Source organism: Populus trichocarpa, chromosome 19 (assembly GCF_000002775.5).
Source record: "Populus trichocarpa isolate Nisqually-1 chromosome 19, P.trichocarpa_v4.1, whole genome shotgun sequence".
In the NCBI taxonomy this organism is placed as follows: Eukaryota; Viridiplantae; Streptophyta; class Magnoliopsida; order Malpighiales; family Salicaceae; genus Populus; species Populus trichocarpa.
This window is the reverse complement of record NC_037303.2, coordinates 13,479,569-13,504,944: the sequence shown is the minus strand read 5'-3', so window position 1 is coordinate 13,504,944 and position 25,376 is coordinate 13,479,569. Positions and strand designations below refer to the sequence as shown.

The 25,376-nt window shown below is 34.8% G+C and overlaps 2 protein-coding genes across 2 annotated transcripts in view; both read right to left on the bottom strand.

The window, feature by feature from the left end:
- LOC18108520 (disease resistance protein RPV1) overlaps window positions 1–25,376 on the bottom strand; it is an 83,880-nt gene that overhangs the window by 37,322 nt on the left and 21,182 nt on the right. Inside the window, exons 3-6 of the mRNA XM_052449440.1 lie at window positions 22,189–22,315; window positions 20,084–21,176; window positions 19,674–19,979; window positions 18,573–19,589 (exon numbers count right to left, since the gene is read on the bottom strand). Coding sequence (XP_052305400.1) covers window positions 18,573–19,589; window positions 19,674–19,979; window positions 20,084–21,176; window positions 22,189–22,315 — 2,543 coding nt within the window. The remainder of the gene's footprint in view (window positions 1–18,572; window positions 19,590–19,673; window positions 19,980–20,083; window positions 21,177–22,188; window positions 22,316–25,376) is intronic.
- LOC127904768 (disease resistance protein RUN1-like) overlaps window positions 1–25,376 on the bottom strand; it is a 65,229-nt gene that overhangs the window by 28,324 nt on the left and 11,529 nt on the right. Inside the window, exon 2 of the mRNA XM_052449441.1 lies at window positions 22,575–22,662. Coding sequence (XP_052305401.1) covers window positions 22,575–22,662 — 88 coding nt within the window. The remainder of the gene's footprint in view (window positions 1–22,574; window positions 22,663–25,376) is intronic.

Below are 25,376 nucleotides of genomic sequence, written 5' to 3'. Positions count from 1 at the left end.
TCATTTAACTGGTTATTGAATTTTTTTTATAAGATTTATTTATCATTGTGATTGTTGTAATTATCAAAGACAAAATAATTTAAAAGTACAAAAAAATAATTTAAATATTCTTAAAACAAAGTTCTTAAAACTAATACCCACGAGTGTTTTGGTCTTTTTAACATTTTCATAACAGAAATAACTGTATTACTCCAAAATAAAATAAAATAAAAATAAAATAAAGAAGTTCTTAAAACTTTACTTTTTTTTTAATTTTTCCGGGTTGAAGGAAGTTGACCCATGAAACCCGCAACTCGGCCCCTTGACCGGGTCAACTCCCAGACTGAGTTTAATAACTATGATTTTTGCATGTCGATGACATTTTTGCCTAACATTATATTATAATGGCTATCATGATCTGATTGAAAAGAATTTGTCAGAGAAACTGTTTGTTATTGTAGTAACAATTATTTTTAAAGTGTTTTTAACTTGAAAATACATCAAAATAATATTTTTTTTTAAATTAATTTTTGATATCAGCACATCAAAATGATATAAAAAATAATAATTTAAAATTTAAAAAATTCAACTTGATAGAATTCTTTTACCCCCACCATTTTCGTGATGTGAGCTTGCATGTTATTTTTGGCCTCCATCCAACCTTAAGCAGAAAAATGAAAGAGGAAAGAAATGCTTTTTCTTAAAACCTTGATCCAATGACCTTAGTTTGGATTAGATTTAAATTCAATCAGATGAAGATTAACCTTATTCATGAAAATTTAAGATTTAAATTATTAATCAGATAAAAAATTAAATTAATCTAGTGTTAGTGTAGGGTTAAACTAATAGGCTGTTGTTATTTACTTGTAACTCTCTCAAACCTAAAGCCTACAAAAGCTGATGGTATACGATTGAGATGATTATGTTATAAATGAAAATAAACCTTTCCTCTTAAGTAGCTTAGAGCCTGTTTGTCAGTGTGGTAGTGGTTGCTTTTCAAATAGCTTTTCGTGCCGAAATACATGACAATGATGTTTTTTTATTTTTTAAAAATCATTTTTGATATCAGCACATCAAAACGATCCAAAAAGTACAAACCACACTCAATTTTAACAAAAAATAAATAAATTGAAATTCGGTCAAAAACAGGTTCAACCGCAGAGCCAAACAGGCTCTAAGCTACTTAGATACGCTCAAAACAATTGAACTCTTATTCATGAAAATTTATAGCCATTTTGATGGGGACGACGACTTGACCTCGACTCTTCCAGGCAAGTGCTTGGGCAGCGTGTTTGGGAAGCAAAGTTGCCTTGACATTGCGCAATTATGTATTTCTTGTCTCAACGGTGGCTTTCGATAATTAATGGTCATAATGATTAGAGACAAATTAATTTTTAACCATTTTAGAAGCACTGAGGAATGTTTCAAATATTCTTTAAAGTAAAATTTTAAAAACTAGGTTTCATGGGTGTTTCGGTATAATAATTAAAGTAAAATTTTTAGTTATAATCAAAGTGAATTAGAGACTTTTGCATCTTAAAAGCATCCATGTTTTTTTGGACATTTTTCTGCATACCAACACTGCTTTTTACAACTGTATTAAAGCATATCGATGTCATTTTTTTATAGTCAGATACGTCTGCATGACGGTATAATAGTTTGACTCCAATAATTTGTTTTCTTTACCTCTCTTTTTTATCTCCTCCAGCTTCGGGTTTCATGTCAGTTTTTTAAAAAATTAAATGTATTATATTGAGTTTGTATTTGTATTAATTTTATCTTTATTATTTTAATTATTATTTATTTTTCTTTTAATGTTTCTTAAAGTTATTTATTTATTTATTTTCATCCCTTAACATTTTATTTCATTTGATTTTTTTATCCAATTTAGTCCTCATTACTTACATTGTTGTTATTTTTATTTATTTTTCAATTTCATTCATCTGCATTTTACTTTATTTAATTTTCGTATCTAATTTGGTACTCATTCTTTTGATTGCTATTTTCTTTATTATTTTCTTGATTTATTTTATTTTTCAATTTAGTCCCTTATTATTTTATTTTATTTTTATTTTAAATTTTGTCTTTAATGTTTTGATTGCTATTTGTTTTGTTTTTTTAATCATGAATGATTAAGAATATTGCTTTATAATTTTTGTGTACTTATCTTTTATGGAGTAATATCGGTTTCATTATTTGGGTCACGTGTTTAGAATATTGGCCCTATTTAACTTTGATCTTTTTTTTTTGTTTTTTTTTAAATGATATTTTTTTTCAATCTTATCATTTGACATTAGGTTATTGGGTCATGATCTTCGTATTTGTTTTTGTGGGGTTATTCTGATCTCATAACTTAGGGTCACGAGTTAGTCAAGTTAACCCGGATTGACTTGATTTTTCTAAAATATTTTTTAATTGATTATTTTTTTTAAATTCTTACCTTTTATTATTTAGTTTGCTTGAGAGTTAACCTCCTTTGTTTTATTCAATTTTTTCTATACAGAGTTATCATGATCTCATGACAGAGTCATGAATTTGATATGTTGACTCGAGTTAGGTTGTGTTTAACATTATTATTTTTTTATTCAATCTATCATTCAATGTTTGATTTGTTGGTAATTGAACTTCAAATTTTTATTTTATTTATCATTGTAGGAGGTTAACTCTTACTCATTTAATTTTTATTTTGTCATCAAATAAGATCATCGAAACCTTTAAAAAATATTTAGATGAACTCTTGAATTCGATTGAATTTTGTTTCTTGTACTTACTGTTTTTCTTGTGTTTTAGTTTATGTAATTTGGTTAGTAAATATAAATCAAAGATCCAAAACATTCATTAGTTAGATGGTTGTTACAGTTAGTTGAGGAATTAGTTGAATAACAGAGAGATTGTTCGTTAGTCAATTGCAAGGGAAGAACAATATTTACAGCTATCTTGAAAACCATGTAATAATTGAAGAACAATTTGCAGTAATTACAGAACTCTCTAACCCTTTCAATTTCTTCTATTTCTCCCTCAATTTTCTTCTGAACTTTTGTTTGTTAAGGAAGATCCGTGTCCGCCGGTAGATTTTCATCAAAGTGCAGATACACCCCACAGTTTTTCAACTTGAAAGGCTTTCGGATCTCATGACCTAACTTCCTCCCCTGGTTGTACACTTCATGGTAGAATTTAAATGTAACTTCATTGCCAGAATATTTACGCAAATGATTTACCAAACCGAGCTCGTAGTGTAGAAACATGTGATCTGAGTCACATGTCTCCAATAAATATAATAGAGCACGTCTTTCCTGGGAACCAAAGACGATTTCATCACCACCATCACTCTCACCGTTTTTACTCTTAACATGGCAATCAAAATATACATGAACATAAGAATCATCATCGACTTCACAAGGCATGTCCTGGGATGGAAGAGGGAGTAGAAAGACAAGGCAGAAAGCAATTCCCTTGAGAAGATGACAATTTGAGGGCAACTGTATGGTGAGTGAAGATCCAATTCCTTTGTCACCGAACCATTCTGGAATTTCACTCCCCAGTAGAACCATTTGAATTGTGCCATGTGGGGTCTCCTCTCCGGACTGTAACACAAAAGTCACATTTCAAAAATGTGATGAAGCAAGCAAGAAAGAGAGAAGAAATAAAGAGAGATACCTGAATTTTCAAATGCATTGCTGCTACCAGTGGTTTCTGATCCAATTTGAAGCAATTTGTAAAATCCCTTCGAAACCATAAACTGCTGATATTGATGATTGATATCACGGTTTCTAGTGATGCACAGTCATGTGTTGTTAGAAACCTCAGCGAAGGGGGAAGCTCAGGTAACGCTTTAATAGGTGTTCCATGCAAAGTCAGATATTCCAAACATACCTTATCTTTGATTGACAAGGGTAGCTCTTTAATAGGCGTTCCATCTAATTTTAGAGTTATCAAAGATATCATATGCTTAAATGATGAGGGTATCTCTTTAATGCCTGTTTTACTCAAGTAAAGATGTTGCAAAGATTCCATAGGCACTGTGATTTCTGGGAGGCTCTCAAGTTTTGAGTGTTGGTGGGAGAAACCACTGGTGGTGGCTTTGAAACACTCAGAGGGTATAAAACACTGTTTTATTTCAACAATAAAAAGCTTACAAAGATTAAACAAAAGCTTTGAATACACTCCCTCTCTCTTTCTCTCTAGTGTTTCTTTCTTCTCTTTCCACACAGAATAACATCCACTGAGCTACCTATTTATACACGAATTCAAAACAAGATATTTCAACCTTCAAGTGTGAAGGCGGCTGGCGGCATACAGCTGGCGGCTGGCGGCTGGGCGGTTGCAAGTGGTGGCTGGGCGGTGACAGCTGGTGGCTGCAAGTGGTGGTTCCCTTCCTTGACCTTCTAGATTGATTGAGTTTAATACAACAAATCCCCCCTTTAAACTCAATCGAGGGATGTCATGCCAAGCATGAACTTCAGTCTGATAAATATTTCTCCCTTCAATGGCTTTGTAAAGATATCTGCAACTTGATCATTTGTCTTGCAGGATATCAGCTCGACTTCTTTGTTCTTTACATGCTCTCGGATAAAGTGATGACGTGTATCAATGTGTTTACTTCGTTCATGATACACCGGGTTCTTTGCCAATGCAATCGCTGATCAATTATCGATATAAATCTCTGTAGGATTTTCTTGAGGAAATCCCAAATGCTTCAGCATGTTCCTTAACCATATTAAATGGCATACAGCTGAGTTGGCAGCAACATACTCAGCTTCACAGCTTGATAACGTTACTATCGATTGCTTCTTGGATGACCATGTGAAAGATGTATTTCCCATGAAAAAGACAAACCCTGTTGTGCTTTTCCTTTCATCCAGATCTCTACCCCAATCACTATCCGAGTAGCCAACAAGATTGAAGTTTTTGCTTGAGGTGTAAAACATACCTTCATTTATTGTGCCTTTGATGTAGCGAAGAATTCTCTTGGCTGCATTCAAGTGAGACTGGTCTGGTGTCTCCATGTATCTGCTGATAAGACCAACTCCGTAGAGTATATCCAGTCTGGTACATGTCAAGTACCTTAAGCTTCCTACTAAGCTTTTGAAGTAAGTTGGATCAACATTTCCAACTTTACTCTTCCTCAGTTCTACTCCATTCTCAACTGGAGTTGATACCGGATTGCAGCTTTCCATCTTGAACCTTTCAAGAATGTCTTTGGCATAACTGCTTTGGGATACAAAAATCCCTTCTTCTTTCTGAACCACTTCTAAGCCAAGAAAGTGTGCCATCAGACCAATATCTGTCATCTCAAAATCCTGTACCATGCTTTTCTTGAAGGCTTCAAACATGGTAGGGTTGTTGCCGGTGAATAACAAATCATCAACATATAGGTATGCAAATAATATGCTGCCATCTGTTTCTTTCTTCACATATATTGCGTGTTCATATGGACATTTTTCAAATCCATTATCTTGAAAATACCTGTGAATTCTGGTATTCCAAGCACGCGGAGCTTGCTTCAAACCGTAGAGGGCTTTCTTCAACTTGTATACTTTGCCGTCATTTTCAGCTTTGATGTATCCAAGTGGTTGTTCAACATAGATCTCTTCTTCTAGGAAGCCATTTAGAAATGCTGACTTCACATCGAGTTGATAGATCTTCCATCTATGTTGTGCAGCTAGTGAGATCATCAGTCTGATTGTCTCTAGCCGGGCTACTGGAGCAAATACTACTCCATAGTCAATGCCTTCTCTCTGTTTGTAGCCTTTTGCTACTAATCTTGCTTTGTATCTTTGCACTTCTCCTTTTGCATTCTTCTTTGTTTTATAGACCCATTTGACACCTATTGCTTTCTTGTTTTCTGGTAGATAAGTCAGCTTCCAGGTATCATTCTTCTCAATGGCATGTATTTCTTCATCCATTGCTTCTATCCACTTCTTTTCTGTGATAGCTTCATTGAAGCTAAGGGGGTCACTATCTGCAAAGAAACAAAATAGAGTTGTATCTTCCATGACTTGAGTAGCATCGTACAACTCGTCTAGATTTCTCATCCTTCTTGGTCTTTCTGATGAGAATGCTGATGATGATTCTGGTGTGTTTCTCCTGTTGAATACAGGGAATCTGTATACCGGACTTTGTGGCTCATCTGCCGGTAATATCGGACCTTCTGCAAGTACTGGTGGTACTTCCACTTCATCTTCAAGGATCAAATCAATGTTGATCCATCTGATTGCTTCTTGGTCATCCTTCCATTGCCAAGTTTTATCTTCTTCAAAGATAACATCTCTACTCATAATTACGTTCTTTGTGATGGGATTATACAGCTTGTATCCCATCCTTCTCTCACCGTATCTGACAAAGATGCATTTCTCGCTTTTATCATCGAGTTTGGTCCTTCTTGCATCTGGGATCTTTGCATATGCCACACAACCAAAGACTCGTAGATGAGTAACACTTGGTTTGTGACCACTCCATGCTTCTTCTGGAGTGACAGCTTGCAAACTTCTGGTTGGGCAGCGATTCAGTAGATACACTGCACATGATACAGCTTCAGCCCAGTATTGTTTGGGCAGCTTCTTTGCTTTGAGTAGACTTCTGGCCATGTCAAGAATCGTTTGATTCTTTCTCTTAGCTACACCATTCAGCTGTGGTGTATAAGCAGGCGTTGTTTGATGTCTGATGCCTTGTTGTGTACAGAAGGCTTCAAAGTCATTTGCTGTATATTCTCCACCTTGATCAGATCTCACTGTTCTGATCTTATAGCCACTTTGCTTCTCAACAATTGCTTTAAACTCTTTAAAACAATTGAACACCTCTGACTTCCTCTTCAGAAAGTATATCCATGTCTTTCTGCTAAAATCATCAATAAAAGTAAGGAAGTACCTATTCTGTCCAGTCGACATAGGCTTTATGGGACCACACACATTTGTGTGCACTAACTCCAGTGGCCTCTTTGCTTTCCAGTTGACTTCTTTGGCAAAACTGGATCTGTGATGTTTGCTGAGGACACAACTCTCACAGACTTCATCTGGATGATCAATGTGAGGCATACATTTGACCATCTTCTTGCTTGCTAGCATCTTCAAGCTCGTGAAATTCAGATGTCCAAGCCTCAGGTGCCAGAGCCATTCTTCACTGTTGGTGATGGCACTCAAACACTTTGCTGCATCATAGTGGATGTTTAAAGGAAACATCCTATTCTTGGACATTTTCACATAGGCAATTAATCTCCAATTGTTGTCTCTAATTGTCAGATGACAATTCTTCGAGTAAAAAGTATAACCTCTCTCCATAAATTGACCTAAGCTGATCAGGTTCTGCTTTATGGCTGGGACATAATAAACATCGGCGATGTAGCTGGAATCGCCGTTCTTCAACTTGATTGGGATGCTGCCTTTACCTTTGAATGGAACCTTTGAGGTATCTCCAAAAGTAACTAAACCTTTCTTGGTCTCATCTAGATCACCAAATAACTCTCGTTGGCCACACATATGATTGCTGGCTCCAGAATCTAGATACCAAATATTCTCCTGAGTCTCGCCAAGTCCTTGTTGGACAAATAATGCAGCTGCTCCTCTGTTGTTGGCATCCTCCTCTGCATAGTTGGCATGCTCACGTACCTCTAATGGAGCTTTCCTTTGACATTCAGTGCTATAGTGCCCAAATTGATTGCATCTATAACACTGGATATTTCTCTTGTCATGGTTATTGTAACCGCCTCCTCTTCCTCTAGGAGTAAATGCTTGTTGTCCTCGACCTCCTCTGGTGGTGTTTCTACCACCTCTTCCTCTGAAACCTGTATTCCAAGATCCTCTTCCTTGGAATTGCTGAAATCCTCCTCGTCTTTGTGGACTTCTTCCTTGAGTAGTATATCCACTTGTTGAGGTCTCCCCTTGCTCATATCTGTCTTTGAGCGACAACTTTGTTTGTAAGGCATGCTCAATTGCCTTATCTCCATTTCTTTTGACAATCTTTTGCTCATGAGCTTGCAAAGAACTCATAAGTTCATCCACCATCAACTTGTCCACTTCTTTGGACTCTTCAATAGCGACAACAACAAAATCAAATTTTGGATCTAGGGATCTCAAAATTTTCTCAGTAATCCGAGCATCTATGAGGGCTTCTCCATTTCTTTTCATCTGATTGACTATCACCATAATTCTTGTGTGATAGTCAGAAATAGATTCTGAGGCCTTCATTTGCAATAATTCAAACTCACCTCGCAAAGATTGAAGACGAATCTTCTTGATTCTGTCAGCACCTTTGTATTTTTGTTGGAGAGCCTCCCATATTTCTTTTGATGTTTATGTGGAAGCAATAATCTCGAATATAGCTTCATCAAGACCTTGATAGATGATGGTCTTTGCTTTGTTGTCTTTCTTTCTATTTGCTTTGAGGACTTGCTTTTCTGCCTCTTGTAGAGCATCTTCTGCTTCTTTAGACTCTGGTTCATCATAACCATATTGCACAATCTCTATACACTCTTGAGAACCAAGAAATGCCTTCAATCTGATGCACCAACTATCATAGTTGTCTTTGGTTAGCTTCGGGATGAGTGTATGTGCATTTTCTGTAGTCATTTTGCTCTTTGAATGACTATTTCACCTTCTGGGAGTTCAATTTGGCAAAACGGACACTGTAGATCGATCCGGAATGCTTCAAAACGTAGGGAACTGGTCTGACTTTGTTGAAAATGGGTCCGAAATGGGGTGAACCGGTCAGAACACCAAATCTGGGCGTCGGGCGGTTCGCTGGGGTTGAACCGGGAATATTCTGCGGAATATTCTATCGGCTCGGCTGCGACTATCGAACGACTCGGCTTTGAAGTCGGCTTAGTGGCTCGGCGCGGCTTGAATATGGCGCGCGTGTGTCTCAGTCGTCGTCTACCTCTGGGCGCGTGGTATGCGCGTGGTCAAACAGTGCAGAATCTTCCGGTGGCGCGTGTGGGCTACCTCCGTCTCCGATCAAGCTGATTGTTGCACCAGTGAGTTCGTATGGATGAGCTCTACACTTTGAAATGATCAAAACTTGTTTTGGACAACTTTGAAAATTCGGATATCTCCCAAAACACTTCTGTTTTCTGACGAACGGGGCTCTGATACCAATTGTTGGTGGGAGAAACCACTGGTGGTGGCTTTGAAACACTCAGAGGGTATAAAACACACTGTTTTATTTCAGCAATAAAAAGCTTACAAAGATTAAACAAAAGCTTTGAATACACTCCCTCTCTCTTTCTCTCTAGTGTTTCTTTCTTCTCTTTCCACACAGAATAACATCCACTGAGATACCTATTTATACACGAATTCAAAACAAGATATTTCAACCTTCAAGTGTGAAGGCGGCTGGCGGCATATAGCTGGTAGCTGGCGCCTGGGCGGTGACAGCTGGTGGCTGCAAGTGATGGTTCCCTTCCTTGACCTTCTAGATTGATTGAGTTTAATACAACATTGAGCAACCACTCATATCCAACACGCAGAGTCTTGTGAGAAACTGGATTGACGAGGACACCTATTTAATAGCAGTTCCCCTTAGATATAATGCTTTTATATCCTCTAAATTCTCTGGAAACTTGGTCATCTTTGAGCAACCATTTAGAAAAAGACGTTCCAACTTACGAGTAACTGATTGTGGAACTTCTTTGATTGAAGTTTGCTCCAAGTACAAGTATTTCATATTTTGTGAAATCGTTGGACACGTGGTCACATCTAGGCACCGACTTATAAGAAGTACTTTGAGAACCTTTGAATCAAGCATTGGAAAACTTCTAAGATTATAGCAAAAATGGACATCAAGTTCTTCCGGCTTGTCAAGATATTGAAGAGATGACGGAACCTCAGTTAAACTATAACAGGCCACAAGTTGTAAGCACTCTAAATTTTTGGCCTTTGATAGATCTGGCAATTCTGTCAAATATGGAGAGTAAGATAGGGTAATTTTTCTTAAGAACCTTTGAATCAAGCATTGGAAAACTTCTAAGATTATAGCAAAAATGGACATCAAGTTCTTCCAGCTTGTCAAGATATTGAAGAGATGACGGAACCTCAGTTAAACTATAACAGGCCACAAGTTGTAAGCACTCTAAATTTTTGGCCTTTGATAGATCTGGCAATTCTGTCAAATATGGAGAGTAAGATAGGGTAATTTTTCTTAAATTTCCAACATCCTGTCAGCAGAAAAAGGCATAATTAGAAAGTCAGCACCTCCAACTACATATTTCTGATCATAAATCTGCAGCAATTCAAACATACCTTTACTCCAGTCCAAAGTTTTACAAGCTTGCTTCCGCATAGGTCAAGCTCGACAAGGTGTTCAACACGAAAAGATGGCGGCAAGGATTTCGAAGGGAATCCATACCATCGCAAATATCTCAGCTCATTAGGAAGATATTCGAGGCCAGTAGGAGGAAGGTGCACTATATTTTCTTTGGAGATACCATCGTGATAGAAATTGAGAAATCTAAGACCATCCATCATTGCGAAGGCATCAGATTTCAAGTGTATATGTCTTGATAACATGGACATGTCCAAAGACATGCCTTTAATTTTTTGAGTTCCCTGTTAAACAATAATAAAGAATAAACAAACAATAATACATCAACTTTTGAGCAAATTCATAAATGACAGGTAATGGCTGTAGATTTAACCTTATTTTCCTCCAATACATGAACGACATCAGGAAGACGACATAACCTGCTATGTTCGCCAGGAAAATCAGATTCTGCACGGACAATGTTAAATGCCATTTCTTGTAGTAAATCATGCATTTCTAGCATGTTTTCAGTTGTAGTTATGAGACACTTGTCAATGAGCGTGCTTATATCAAAAATCACATGCCGACCATAAAAGCCATCTAATATTCTTGTTGCTCGGTTTGACTCCCATCTTCTCAAGAAATGTGCTATGTCAAGAAATATGGATTTTTGTTCTGAATCCAACCCTTTGTAACTAATTATCAACGCCTTTTTTATTTGAGGGTCCTGAGCTAGTTTATTCAATGCACTGCGTCATTCTTTGATGCTTTTACCATAGAGAGAGGAACCCAAAACTATAAGAGCCAACGGATTGCCTTGTACAAGACTTACAATCTGTGCTATTAAGTGTCTATGATCAATTGTGGGGTTGCAATTCTTCAAGGCTTTTGAGCTAAAGAGTTGAAGAGATTCTTCATAGTTCAACCCCTCAACCTCGTATGTGTCGTCTACTACATTATTAAGCACTTGCTTGTCCCTACTTGTTATGAGAACTTTACTGCCCGCATCAAATGAACTGTTTCGTCCATCAAGCAAATCTCTCCATTCTTCCAAACACATTAAATTATCCACATCATCCAGAACAATCAAAACCTTTATGCGACGAAGTCTATCCCTCACAAAAGAATCTCGAAAACTCAAGGAGCCCCTGTTCATAATTTCTTGGCCAAGCAGCCGTGAAAGAAATCTTCTTCGCAGATCAGCCATGGGATGTGCTTTTAATTGTTGCCTAAAATTTACAAAAAAGATTCCTTCAAATAGAGAACAAACCTTGTTGCACACAACTTCAGCAATCGTTGTTTTACCGATACCACCCATTCCCCATATCCCTACAATGAGAACATCTGGAGATTCCATATTTAACAAAGACTCAACTTTGTTAACACGAACATCAATTCCAAATAGACCCCTAGTGTGACTTGAAGACATGGCTTGCAATTTGTTCATAACATCTCCAACGATTTTGTCAATAAATTCAGACTCCGGCCTGACAAACAAGAAGAACACACACATATATTTGTTTGTCAGAATGGACCGGACAAGAAGAAACATATAAACATATTCCTCCTTAGTAGCTACATATATACATAGCAGGCACGTACGAGTAATTGGGAATCGTTATTGGCAATGGATAGTGCTAATGTAACACATGAATCGATGATAACATTGAGTTCAGAAATAGGCAGCTCCCTACTTATCTCAAGCTACAGTTAATCAATGAAATGCAAATGCATTAGATGTTTTCTCGTATCATATTATCATAATAGAATCATCTCAATCAAAGTTATTTTTGATATAACATATTAATAAGAAAACATTAGAAAAAATTAATTTCAAATAAAAAAATTTAAATTTTTTCAAAAACATTTCAAAACACAAAAAACAAACAACCAAGTAATATCCATGTAAGCGTTTCGCAACAACATTTTCAAAATCAAATCAAATAAATATAGATTCATAGAGCTCATCATTTTCTTAAATTAAATTTCAAATCCTCAACAAATGAACGAATATTTTCTCATGGGATATATTTCAAGAGCTTACTCAGACTTCCCTAAGGTCCATCCAGATAGATTGGCTGTATCCGTCAAAGCGTCTCTGAAGCTCTTCTCTTTGTACTCCGTCAAAGTTTTATTCTTTATCAATCCAGCAAATGCATCTCGAAAGCTTCTTACATGGGATGGATTCACCTTGTAGAATACCGGAATAACTATCTGTCCATTATTTTTTCTACGCTCAAAAATCTTTACAAGCTCCTCCAAGCACCATTTGGAAGATGCATAGTTTTCAGAAAAAACAGGCACAGAAAGCTTGGCCTCTTCAATTGTTCTCAGAAGTGATTCCGGTATCTCATCTCCTCTCACTTGCTGATCATCGATGAAAGTTAGGATTTGTTTCCGTTTCAAAGCAGCATGGAGGTGGCTGGTAAAATCAAAACGAGTGTCTTCGCCCCTGAAACTAAGGAAGACATCATATTTAATTACTTGTGGCTGGGCGGTGGTTAAGGTGGAAGGAGTAGATGGCGATGGAGAAATATGACGGCTTCGTATGATGAATCTCCAGATATGTGCAAACAAAAAGATAGAGAGAAACAAGAAAAACATTGCCATTGTTTTGTGGAGAAACAGTCGAAGTAACAGGAGTAAGACTCTGGTGGCAGGGTAAGTCTGTAGGGAAAGAACGGAAATAACTCAAGGAAAAAAGATGAGGCTGATTTTGAATCAGTGGCGTAGGCTTTGCGTGTTTAAGACCCTGGTTTAGACATATGTATAAATGTAACAATGGGGGTTTCAAATCCAAGTATTTTCTCAGACATTACACAGAGGGTGTGAAAGATTGTACACACACGGTCTCTACGTTGATCAGCCGATGATAGTTCTAAGTTGTCTTGTTTAACAGGGTGCACTTTGTTGACTTCCTGGAGCTTCCCCTAGAGGACTTGTTCTTTATTTTATTTGTGATTTGGGAGGAAAGGGCACAAGTCTTCGACCCTAGACGCACCAATCAAGTGTTTGTTATTTTTTTTTCTTTTTTTTTTATTTGTTTTGTGATGTGGAGCTTTGGCTGGGTTTGTATCGGTCAAAAACCAGACCAGTAATTGCATAGCAAAACCTGTTAATCTGCTGGGTCAACTTGGAATCTAGTGACCAACGTGATGAATCGTATTCCCGTGAGAAGTCATTTTATCGGACTGGAGACCCTGAGAAGTCAATTTTGATTATTACACTGTGATGAAATGTCATTATTTGAGAATTTTCAATGATAACTTAAAAGGTGGATGTTGGATCATAACTTTCATTATTGTTTAGCGAGAAATTTGTCCGATATTGTTTAAAAGAGATCCCAATTGTATAACAACGTGAAAAACATTAAATCAATTAGGAGGGACAAGAACAAAAGTGAAGGTTGAGACAGTATAGGCGTTACATGAGATTTTTAAAAGCAAAAATATTTTTTGAAATTTTATTATTTATAACATATATAGTTTATTCATATAAATTGTTTTTTTAAAACCCCAAATAAATTTTTTTTAATTTTTTTAGATTAATCCAGGCCAATTAATATAACCTAGACCTGATCTTTTAGCCAAATCGGCCCATGGATTGAATTTGATAACAACATGATAGACTACCACTAAGAATAAACTATTTTTTGGACCGCGCATGCAACATTTCTCTCAGCAGACAAACTTTGCATTTTATGACGATGTTGAAAGCATCACAACATCCTCTTTCCAACGGTCAAGTACGTGTGCGTGTGCATGGTGGCATAGTTGTTGGGCTCTTTCTCTCCTTTCGTTTCATCTCTCTTTTCTCTCTTCTAGCCTTGAGTTTCATGTCAATTTTTTTTAAAATTAAATATATCATGTTTAATTTGTATTTGTATCAATTTTGTTCTCATTATTTTAATTATTATTTGTTTTGCTTTTGATGCTTTTTAAAGTTGATTTTTTTTTCAATATCATCTTTCGACATTTTATTTCATTTAGTTTTTGTATCCAATGTGGTCCTCGTTCTTTTAAATGCTATTTTTTTTGTTTTTTATACTTTCCTTGATTTTTTTTTCAATTTCATCCCATGAAATTTATTTCATTTAATTTTTGTATCCAATTTGGTACTAATTCATTTTATTGCTATTTTTTTAATTTAATTTATTTCTCAATTTAGTCTCTCATTATTTTATTTCATTTTATTTTTATATAAAATATGGTCCTAATCCTTTTGATTGCTATTTATTTTGTTTTTTAATCTTGAATTCTTAGGAATTTGGCTTCGTGAATTTTTCATGTTTACCTTCTATATGATGATCCTGGTCTCATGACCTACATTACGAGTTTCAAACATTAACCCGATTTAACTTTGATGTTTTTAGGTTATGTTTTAGAATTTTTTTTTTTAATTTCATCATTCGACATTAGGTTATTAGGCCTTAAAATTCATGATTTTTTTCGCTTTTCTTTTTGTGGGGTTAACCCGATCTCATATCTCAAGTCACGAGTTAGTCAAATTAACACGGATTGACTCATTTTTTTTTTCAATGGTTTTTTCAATTGATTTTTTTTTAGTTTTGTCTTTCATTATCTAGTTTGTTTGAGAGTTGGTCTCCATTATTTTATTCAATTTGTTCTATATGAAGTTATCGATCCTGCTTTTATAACTTAGCTATAAATTTGACATGTTGACTCGAGTTAGGTTTTTTCATTCTTTTTTAAAATTAATTTTTTTAGTTTGTTTTGAGCTTTTTTTTTTTCTTTATAAGATTATCTTGTTTTTATTTAATTTTTATTTTGTTATTAAATAAGAATAGGTGTAAAGTTGAAGTATTAATACTGCAGTCATCTAATTGCTAATGACACAACAATCAGCAATAAATATTTTCTCAAGTACAAGGAGATGAACATCATGACGCAGATGTTCCAGATTCTCACACATTTGAAATGTATGAAGCCCTTTTAACAGTTATTCTGCATTACATGGGACATGGAAAGCGAGCTCAGAATAGGGAAAAGATGTGAATTTAAGAAGATGCGCGGCCTATCTTACTAGACTGAGCAATATTAAGCTGTACAACAGGAAATGATCATCTCAAAGCATTGTCTTTAACAGGTGGTTGGACATAAGCATAAAGGACAAATATAATGAACACAAGAATTAATTAAGAGAATTTTAAACTTGAATTCATTCAACAACCTGGAAAGAAAATTTAGCTCTGAACCCATTCAGTGCTGGATCAAGCATACAGGTACAAAACAGAAGAAGCATAAAAGCAGCAGAGATGGTAACTTTTACAGGGTAATTTACTTATCTGGATTCGAGGTCTCACCAGCTGGTCCCTTTTTCTGCCCCATAACAACCATCGGTGGTGGCGATATTAAACCATCTCTCATAAGAATGCCACGCACGGTGTCTGTAGGCTGAGCTCTCATAACCAATACCTGCAGAAGCAAGTAGAAGAACAGCCAAAATCAACTAAACAAGATGAAGACATTGCGCCAACCCATTTAATCAAACAGGCAAATAGAAGCAGCCATACAAGAGCTTCATGCAAACTAAAGATTGATCCATCAGTTTTCTCCTCCTTTAATTCAAAATTGGCAAAAAGTGAACAGATAACTCTGTATGGCTATCAGCAGCAACAATTCTGTAAAATGCCCTGTTTTTGCATCCCAGCCTATGAAAATAAACGAATCTTCACCGCCATTTTCTTGGGCTGATCTTCTTCAAGTGAGAAATGGGAGAGTGAATTGCAGAGGGAGGGAGGGAAGCAGTGTTTGTGGATATGGGTTTTTATACGGATAAGGAGGATTGGATGGTTTGCGGATATGGGCTTTTATACTTCTTTCTTGTCAAAACTATGCCGTTTTTATATATCAGCTGCCACATTGCGCCTAACTGATCCCTCTTTTTTTTAATAAAAAAAATTGGCCCTTTTGCAATTGTTCGTTTTGGTTCCCAAAGTGTTTTCATTTCAATTTCATCTTTATATCATGTTTGCATGGTTTAAAACCTAATAATTACTTTCAATTTGTTTGACACATTGTTTTTGTAATGTCAAAATAATTCTATGCTTGGGATTGCTAATCAAATTTTAAGTTTTAGAAAATGACCAAAATAGGTCATGCCTTTGAATTGAATGTTTGATTTTTAAGTTAAATAAAAAATAATTTCAGAAAAAATAACAGTTATTAAACCTAGTAGAGCATATAACTCGGATAACAGAGTTATGAAAAATTTAACTGATTAACTTAAATCATTTGTAAATTAAACTTTATAATTTATTACATTTTAATATTTATGAAATTATCATGAATTTAAATAAATTAATCCACCTACTTTGAATGTGATATGGATACGATTGAGATTTATTCACTGGCTATAAGTAAAAAGCTGATGAAGTTAAATGGGAATAATTCCTCAATCCATCCTTGGATGGAAACCTCCGCATCACACGGCAAAATCTAAGAAGAGGTCTAGGTTAGTAAATGAAAATCAAAGATCCTTAACATATCTGGTAAACACGGTCCCGAATTCTTCTAAATTAGTTGAGGAATTAGTTATAACTTTCAGACTCTTTAGATTTTGTCAAGATCCAGTTTTAAAATGAGGTTGGTTAGTTATAATCTAGAATTTTTGAGTTTATTTATAATCAGCTGATATCTAGAATTTTTCTAAATTAGGTTAAAAAAATATTGTCTGAGCTAATTTTGTTATTTTTATTTTATATTTCTTAGTTTGCTAGGCTAGTTTTGAGTTTATTTGAAAGAGTTATAAAATATACAATAATAAAATCTTGAATTTAAAGTTTTTATGTACTTACTGTTTTTCTTGTAAATGGAAATCAAAGATCCAAAACATGACTAAATGTACTTATTCTGCATGTGCAAGAATAAATGCGCACATGATTCATTACTTAAGGGTTTGTTTGGCAGTGTGGTTGCGGTTGCTTTTCAAATAGCTTTTCGTGTCAAAATGCATGCCAATGATGTTTTTTTATTTTTTAAAAATCATTTTTGACATCAGCACATCAAAATGATTTAAAAACACTAAAAACATATTAATTTGAAGTTAATAAAAAAATAAAAAATTTTCAAATTTTATTAAAAGCGCTTTTGAAACGCAGAAACAAACAGGCCCAGATGGATGGTTGTTACAGTTTGTTGAGGAATTAGTTGAATAACAGAAAGTTAGTTTGTTAGTCAGTTGCAAGGGAATAACAATATTTACAGCTATCTTGAAAACCAAGTAATAATTGTAGATCAATTTGCAGTAACTACATAACTCTCTCTCCCTTTCAATCTCCTTTTATTTCTCCCTCAATTTAATTTCTTCTGAACTTTTGTTTGTTAAGGAAGATCCGTGTCCGCAGGTAGATTTTCATCAAAGTGCAGATACACCCCCCAACTTTTCAACTCGAAAGGCCTTTGGCTCTCATCACCTACCATCCTTCCCTTGTTGTCCTCTTCAAGGAGGTAGAATTTAAATGTAACTTCATTGCCATAATTTTCAGGCAATTGATTTACCAATCTGTATTGTAGAATCATGTGATCTGAGTCACATGTCCCCAAGTTATATGATATAACCTGTCTTTCCCGGGAAGCGAAATGCTCACCGTTCTTATACTTAACATGGACATCAAAATATAAGTCACGGGATGGAAGAGGGAGTAGAAAGACAAGGCAGAAAGCAATTCCCTTGAGCTGATGACAATTTGAGGGCAACTGTATGGTGAGTGAAGATCCAACTCCTTTGTCACCGAACCATTCTGGAATTTCACTCCCCGGTAGAACCATTTCAATTATTCCCCCACGTGGGATCTCCTCTCCGGACTGTAACACGAAAGTCACATTTCGAAAATGTGATGAAGCAAGCAAGAGAGAGAGAAGAAAGAAAGACAAGGGGGTTTAGAGAGATACCTGAATTTTCAAATGCATTGCCTCTATCAGTGGTTTCTGATCCACTTTGAAGCAATTTGTAAAATCCCATCGTAACTGTAATCTACCGATATTGATGATTGATGTCACGGTTTCTAGTGATGAACAGTCACGTGTACGTAGATACCTCAGCGAAGGGGGGAGCTCAGGTAACGCTTTAATAGGTGTTCCATGCAAAGTCAGTTCTTCCAAACATACCATATCTTTGATTGACAAGGGTAGCTCTTTAATAGGCGTTCCCTCCAAAGTCAGTTTTTTCAAACATACCATATCTTTGATTGACAATGGTAGCTCTTTAATGCCCGTTTTACTCAAGTTAAGCTCCGCCAAAGATTCCATAGGCACTGTGATTTCTGGGAAGCTCTCAAGTTTTGAGCAACCACTCATATCCAACGATTGGAGTCTTGTGAGAAACTGGATTGATGACGGTAGCTCTTTAAGTGGCGTTCCATCTAATTTTAGAATCTTCAAAGATGTCATATGCTTAAATGATATCGAAGGTATCTCTTTAATGCCCGTTTTACTCAAGTTAAGCTCCACCAAAGATTCCATAGGCACTGTGATTTGTGGGAAGCTCTCAAGTTTTGAGCAACCACTCATATCCAACGATTGGAGTCTTGTGAGAAACTGGATTGATGACGGTAGCTCTTTAAGTGGCGTTCCATCTAATTTTAGAATCTTCAAAGATGTCATATGCTTAAATGATATCGAAGGTAGCTCTTTAATGCCCGTTTTACTCAAGTTAAGCTCCACCAAAGATTCCATAGGCACTGTGATTTCTGGCAGGCTTTCAAGTTTTGAGCAACCACTCATATCCAAATCACGGAGTCTTGTGAGAGACTGGATTGATGAGGGTAGCTCTTTAATGCCTGTTTCACTCAAGCCAAGATACTCCAAAGATTCCATAGGCACTGTGATTTCTGGGAGGCTCTCAAGTTTTGAGCAACCATTCATTTCCAATTCGCGGAGTCTTGTGAGAAACTGGATTGATGAGGGCACCTCTTGAATAGCAGTTTCGCTTAGCCATAATTCTTCTATATCCCCTGAAACCTCTGGAAACTTGGTCATCTTTGAGCAACCCCATAGATCAAGGACTTTCAACTTGCCAGTAATTGATTGTGGAACTTCCTTGATTGAAGTTCCCCACAAACGTAAGCTTTTCATATTTTGTGAAATCGTTGGACACGTGGTCAAATCTAGGCACTGATATATAGAAAGTTTTCTGAGAACCTTTGAATAAAGCATTGGAAAACTTCTAAGATTATAGCAACAACGGAGATTAATATATTCCAGCTTGTCAAGATATTGAAGAGATGACGGAACCTCGGTTAAACTTGGACAGTCCTTAAGTCTTAAGGACACTAAATTTTTGGCCATTGATAGATCTGGCAATTCCGTCAAATATGAAGATTTAGATAGGTCGATTGTTCTTAAATTTCCAACATCCTGTCAACATAAAAAGGCATAATTAGAAAGTTAGCACCTCCAACTTCATATTTCTGATCATAATCTGTAGCTGTTAAATCATACCTTTACTCCTGTCCAAAGTTTTACAAGCTTGCTTTCGCGTAGGTGAAGCTCGACAAGGTGTTCAGCACGAAAAGCTAGCGGCAAGGATTTCGAAGGGAATCCATCCCATCTCAAATATCTCAGCTTATTAGGAAGATATTCGAGGCCAGTAGGAGGAAGGTGCATTTTATCATCTTGGGAGTAAGGACGACCATAGAAATTGAGAAATCGAAGACCATCCATCATTTCAAAGGCATCAGATTTCAAGTGTATCTGTCTTGATAACTTGGACATGTCCAAAGATATGCCTTCAATTTCTTCAGTTCCCTGTTAAACAAGAATAAAGAATAAACAAACAATAATACAATCTACTCAAACACATCAACTTTTGTGCAAATACATGAACGACAGTTAATGGCTGTAGCTCTAACCTTATTTTCCTCCAATACTTGAACGACATCAGGAGGATGACACAACCTGCTACGTTTGCCAGGAAACTTGTATTCCGCACGAACAATGTTAAATGCCATTTCTCGTAGTAAATCATGCATTTCTAGCCTTTCATAGCCATCAACACTGTTATCAGTAGTTATGAGACACTTATCAATGAGCGTGCTTATATCGAACGTCACAGACCGACCATAAAAGCAATCTAATATTCTTATTGCTTGGTTTTTCTTCCATCTTCTCAAGAAATGTGCTATGTCAAGAAATATGGATTTCTGTTCTGAATCCAACCCATCATAACTAATTCTCAACGCCTTTTCGATTTGGGGGTCCTGAGCTAGTTTATTCAATGCACTGCGCCATTCTTCTATGCTTTTACCATAGAAAGAGGAACCCAAAACTTTAAGGGCCAACGGATTGCCTTGTACATGCCTTGCAATCTGTTTTATCAAGTCTCTTTGATCAATTGTGGGGAAGCAATTCTTCAAGGCTTTCAAGCTAAAGAGTTGAATAGCTTCTTCATAGTTCAACCCCTCAACCTCGTATGTCTCATCAACTACATTATTAAGCACTTGCTTGTCCCTACTTGTTATGAGAACTTTACTGCCCGGGCCAAATGAACTGTTTCGTCCATCAAGCAAATCTCTCCATTCTTCCAAAGCCATTGAATTATCCACATCATCCATAACAATAAAAACCTTTTTGCGACAAAGTCTATTCCTCACAAAAATATCTTGAAAACTCAAGAGGCCCCTGTTCAGAATTTCTTGGCCAAGCAGCTGTGAAAGAAAGCTTCTTTGCAAATCAGATTGTTGCCTAAAGTTTGCAAAAAAGATTCCTTGAAATCGAGAACGAACGTTGTCGTACACAGCTTTAGCAATCGTTGTCTTACCGATACCACCCATTCCCCATATGCCTACAATGAGAACATCTGGAGATTCCATATTTAACAAAGACTCAACTTCGCTAACACGAACACCAATTCCAAATAGACCCGCCATAGTGTGACTTGAAGACATGGCATGCAATTTTTCCAAAACATCTCCAACGATTTTCTCAATAAATTCAGCCTCCAGCCTGACAAACAAGAAGAACACACATAATTGTTAGTCAAAATGGACCGGACAAGAAGAAACATATAAACAGAGTAGACACGTACGAGTAATTGAGCATCATCATCGGCAATGGATAGTGCTAATGTAACACATGAATCGATCATCATTGGCAATGGATAGTGCTAAAAATACATGACATTCTATATTAATCACTTTTACATGTAATCGGGGTTTATCTAAGAAAATCAATTAAATGCAAATGCATAAGATGTTTTCTCATATCATCTTAATTTATCATAATAGAATCATCTCTATCAATATTATTTTTTAATATGGCATTATCCTTTTCACCTCAAATAAATAGAATATTATTTCATGACAAAAGAAAACATTGTCTGTCCTTGTAAAATTTACCGTAAGGATAAAAAAAAATATTTTTAAAAAATATATTATTTTTTATATAAATACATCAAAATAATCTGAAAAGACTAAAAAATATTTAAAATAAAAAGAATAATTAAAAAAAAACATTTTGAAATATAAAAACAAACAACCACTTAATATCAATACAAGCCTTAATATTTATACAAGCATTTCGCTACAAATAATTTTTTTTTTCAAAATTATTTTTAATATAAACATATTAAAATAATTTAAAAATACTAAAAAAATTAATTTAAAATAAAAAAATTTAAAGTTTTTACAAAACATTTTAAAACACAACAAACAACCACTTAATAACTATACAAACATTTTACATTAAATAATAATATTTTATTTTTTAAAATATTTTTTAATATAAACACAAATAATATAAAAACACTAAAAAAAATAATTAAAAAAAAAAACCATTTGAAAACACAAAACAACCAACCACATAATATCTATACAAGTGCTTCGCTACAACATTTTCAAAATCAAATAAAATAAATATGAATTCACAGAGCTCATCATTCTCAATAATTTTAAATTAAATCTCAAATCCTCAACAAATGAACGAATATTTTCTCATGGGATATATTTCAAGAGCTTACTCAGAATTCCCTAAGCGCCATCCAGATAGATTGGCTGCATCCGTCAAAGCGTCTCCGAAGCTCTGCTCTGTGTCCATCGTCAAAGCTTTCTCCTTTATCAATCTAGCCAATGCATCCCCAAAGCTTCCTGCTTGATTTCTTACATGGGATGGATCCACCTGGTAGAATACCGGAATAACTATCTGTCCATTATTTTTTCTACGCTCAAAAATCTTAGCAAGCTCCTCCAAGCACCATTTGGAAGATGCATAGTTTGCAGAAAAAACAATCACAGAAAGCTTGGCCTCTTCAATTGTTCTCAGAAGTGATGCCGAAATCTCATCTCCTCTCACAAGCTGATTATCTATGAAAGTTAGGATTTGTTCCCGTTTCAAAGCAGCATAGAGGTGGCTGGTAAAACCAACACGAGTGTCTTCTCCCCTGAAACTAAGGAAGACATCATATTTAATTCCTTGTGGCTGGGCGGTGGTTAAGGTGGAAGGAGTAGATGGCGATGGAGACATCATATTGTTTTGTGGAGAAACAGTCGAAGAAACAAGAGTAAGACACTGGTGGTAAGGTAGGTCTGGAGGGAGAGAACGGAAGGAACTCAAGGAAAAAAGATGAGGCTGATTTTGAATCAGTAGCTTAGGCTTTACGTGTTTAAGACCCTGCCTTAGGCATTGTATAATTTATAGGCATCAAATCCAAGAATTTTCTTAGAACATTACACGATTGCACATTGTTGATTCCATTGTTAAAAATCAAAAGCATATAGATTCTTGTTTATCACATCACAGCTGTGATAGATAACTTTTTTCATATTTCAAATGTATTAGCTGTTCCCATAGCGAAGTAGCAGATCTTTTGTTATTCTCTCTTTAACTTTTTTATTATATATTTTTTAAAAAACACTAAACACTTCTGTGTGTCCCACATCGATCATTCTTTAGTCTATTAAATTTTACTTCAAATTCTTTTATAATTTTCCTGGAAATTACGAATTTCTTGTCTTTGTTCTTTAAGGAACGGTTGCTTTTGATAATGGTCATATCAAAATCTGTCAGAGCACTTTTTAGAAATATACTGTGTTTTATAAAAAAATAATTTTTTATTTAAATTTAATATTTTTAAATTTTTTTATATACTAAAATTAAAAATAATTTTTTAAAAAATAAAAATAATATTTTAATACATTATAATTTCCCTAGCAGCCCAAGGGAGCTGCCATGCAAATGGAAGGAAAGGCGCTTTTATCTTTGCTGGTAAACAATGTTTTTATTTTTTATTTTTTATTTGAGATTATTATTTTTTAGTTTTTTTCGGTTTGTTTTAATATGTCGGTGTCAAAAATAATTCTTTAAAAATAAAAAATGTATTATCTTAATGTATTTTTAAATAAAATACACTTTAAAAAATAATTGTTACTATACTCCGTAAACATTTTTTATATCTTCAGTCCAAGTATTTGCCCTACAGAGGACTTTTTTGCTTTCATATTATATTATAATAGTTATGATGATTTAATTGAAAAACATTTGTTAGAGAGCTTGTTTAATATTGTATTAGTGATTATTTTTTAAATTATTTTTTATTATAAATGTATTAAAATAATATTTTTTTAAAAATTTATTTTTGATATTAGAATGTCAAAATAATATAATTAAAACATAAAAAAATTAATTTAAAGTAAACAAAAAATAAACAAAATTCAAATTCAAGTATTTTCTCTCGGCATTACCGAGGGTGCACATTGTTAGCTTCCTGGAAATCTTCCATGCACAAAAGGCTTCAAGTCTTATTATTTGTGATGCGGTAGGAAAGGGCATTTAGGCTTTTGTTTGTCTTTGCTGTGTAATCAATGTTTTAATAAATTTTGAAATTATTTTATATTTTATTTTACATTAAATTTTTTTAATTTTTTTTTTGTTTGTTTTGATGTTTTGGTGTTAAAAATAATTCTTTAAAAGTAAAAAAAAAAAACCATTATCTTAATATATTTTCAATCAAAACATATTTTAAAAATCAACTTCTACTACACTCATAAACACTCTCTATATCTTCAATCCAAGTATTTGCACATGCCAAAGACTTTTTTGCATTCACCTTTTTTGCATTCACTCTCTGTATGATTATTTGGTTAGAGAATCTAGTTGGTGTTGAGGTAATAGTTGTTATTCAAGATTATTTTCACTTGAAAATACATTAAAATATTTTTTTTAAAATTTATTTTTAATATCAATATATTAAAACAATATAAAAATAAAAAAAATTAATTAAAAATAAAAAAAAATCAAATCCATGTATTTTCTCAGATGTTAGAGAGGGTGCACATCTACTTGGAAATTTCCTGTGGACAGAAAGGCTATAGACTGCCACTAAACTAAGCTACCTAGATACGCTCAAAACAAACAATTGAACTCTTATTCATGAAAATTTAAATTATTTCTTTGTCAACAAAGAGGGCTGGACACCTTGCTATGTCTTTTAATTAAAAAAGAAACTAAAAATTATTCGTAATTATGAGAGACAAAATAACTTTTAATGTCTTGTTATTTGTGTTTTTCTTTTTGTGATTTGGTAGGAAGGGCATCGAGTCTTCGATACAAGTGTGCACGAACTAGGACTTTGTTGACTTCCAATTATATTATAGTGATTATAATGATTTCATTGGGAAAAACTTGTTACTCTGCCCCAATAATAGGAATTTCTTAAAAAACAAATTGATACAGTTAGAGAAATATATAATATGGTTTGATTTTATTTATTTAATAAAGAACATAGATTTTTAAAAAAAACTGCTATTTTAAACTACGATTTTAATATAAAAGCGATTCAAAATCACAATCGTTGTTCTGTTTACTGCTTTTGGCAATATAATTGGCATGCAGCCATGTAATTATAATTACTTCTTCTTCTTTTTACATGCTTTCTTCCACCTCGTTACACACAATCTATTCAAATAAATCGGCAGATACCTTTTCCCTTTTCCTTTATATATATTTATTTATTGTGAAGAAGAAGAAGAAAAAGAAGTCGTCTTGAAGGAGAGAGGAAGGGACGGGGGATCGATGGGGCCAATCCTCCTCTTCATATTGACAGGGACGACGACTTTACCTTTAGTACTCTTCCTGGCAAGTGCTAGGGCAGCGTGTTCGGGAAGCTGAGTTTGGAAATTACATGTTTCTCGTCAACATGACTGTTGACGA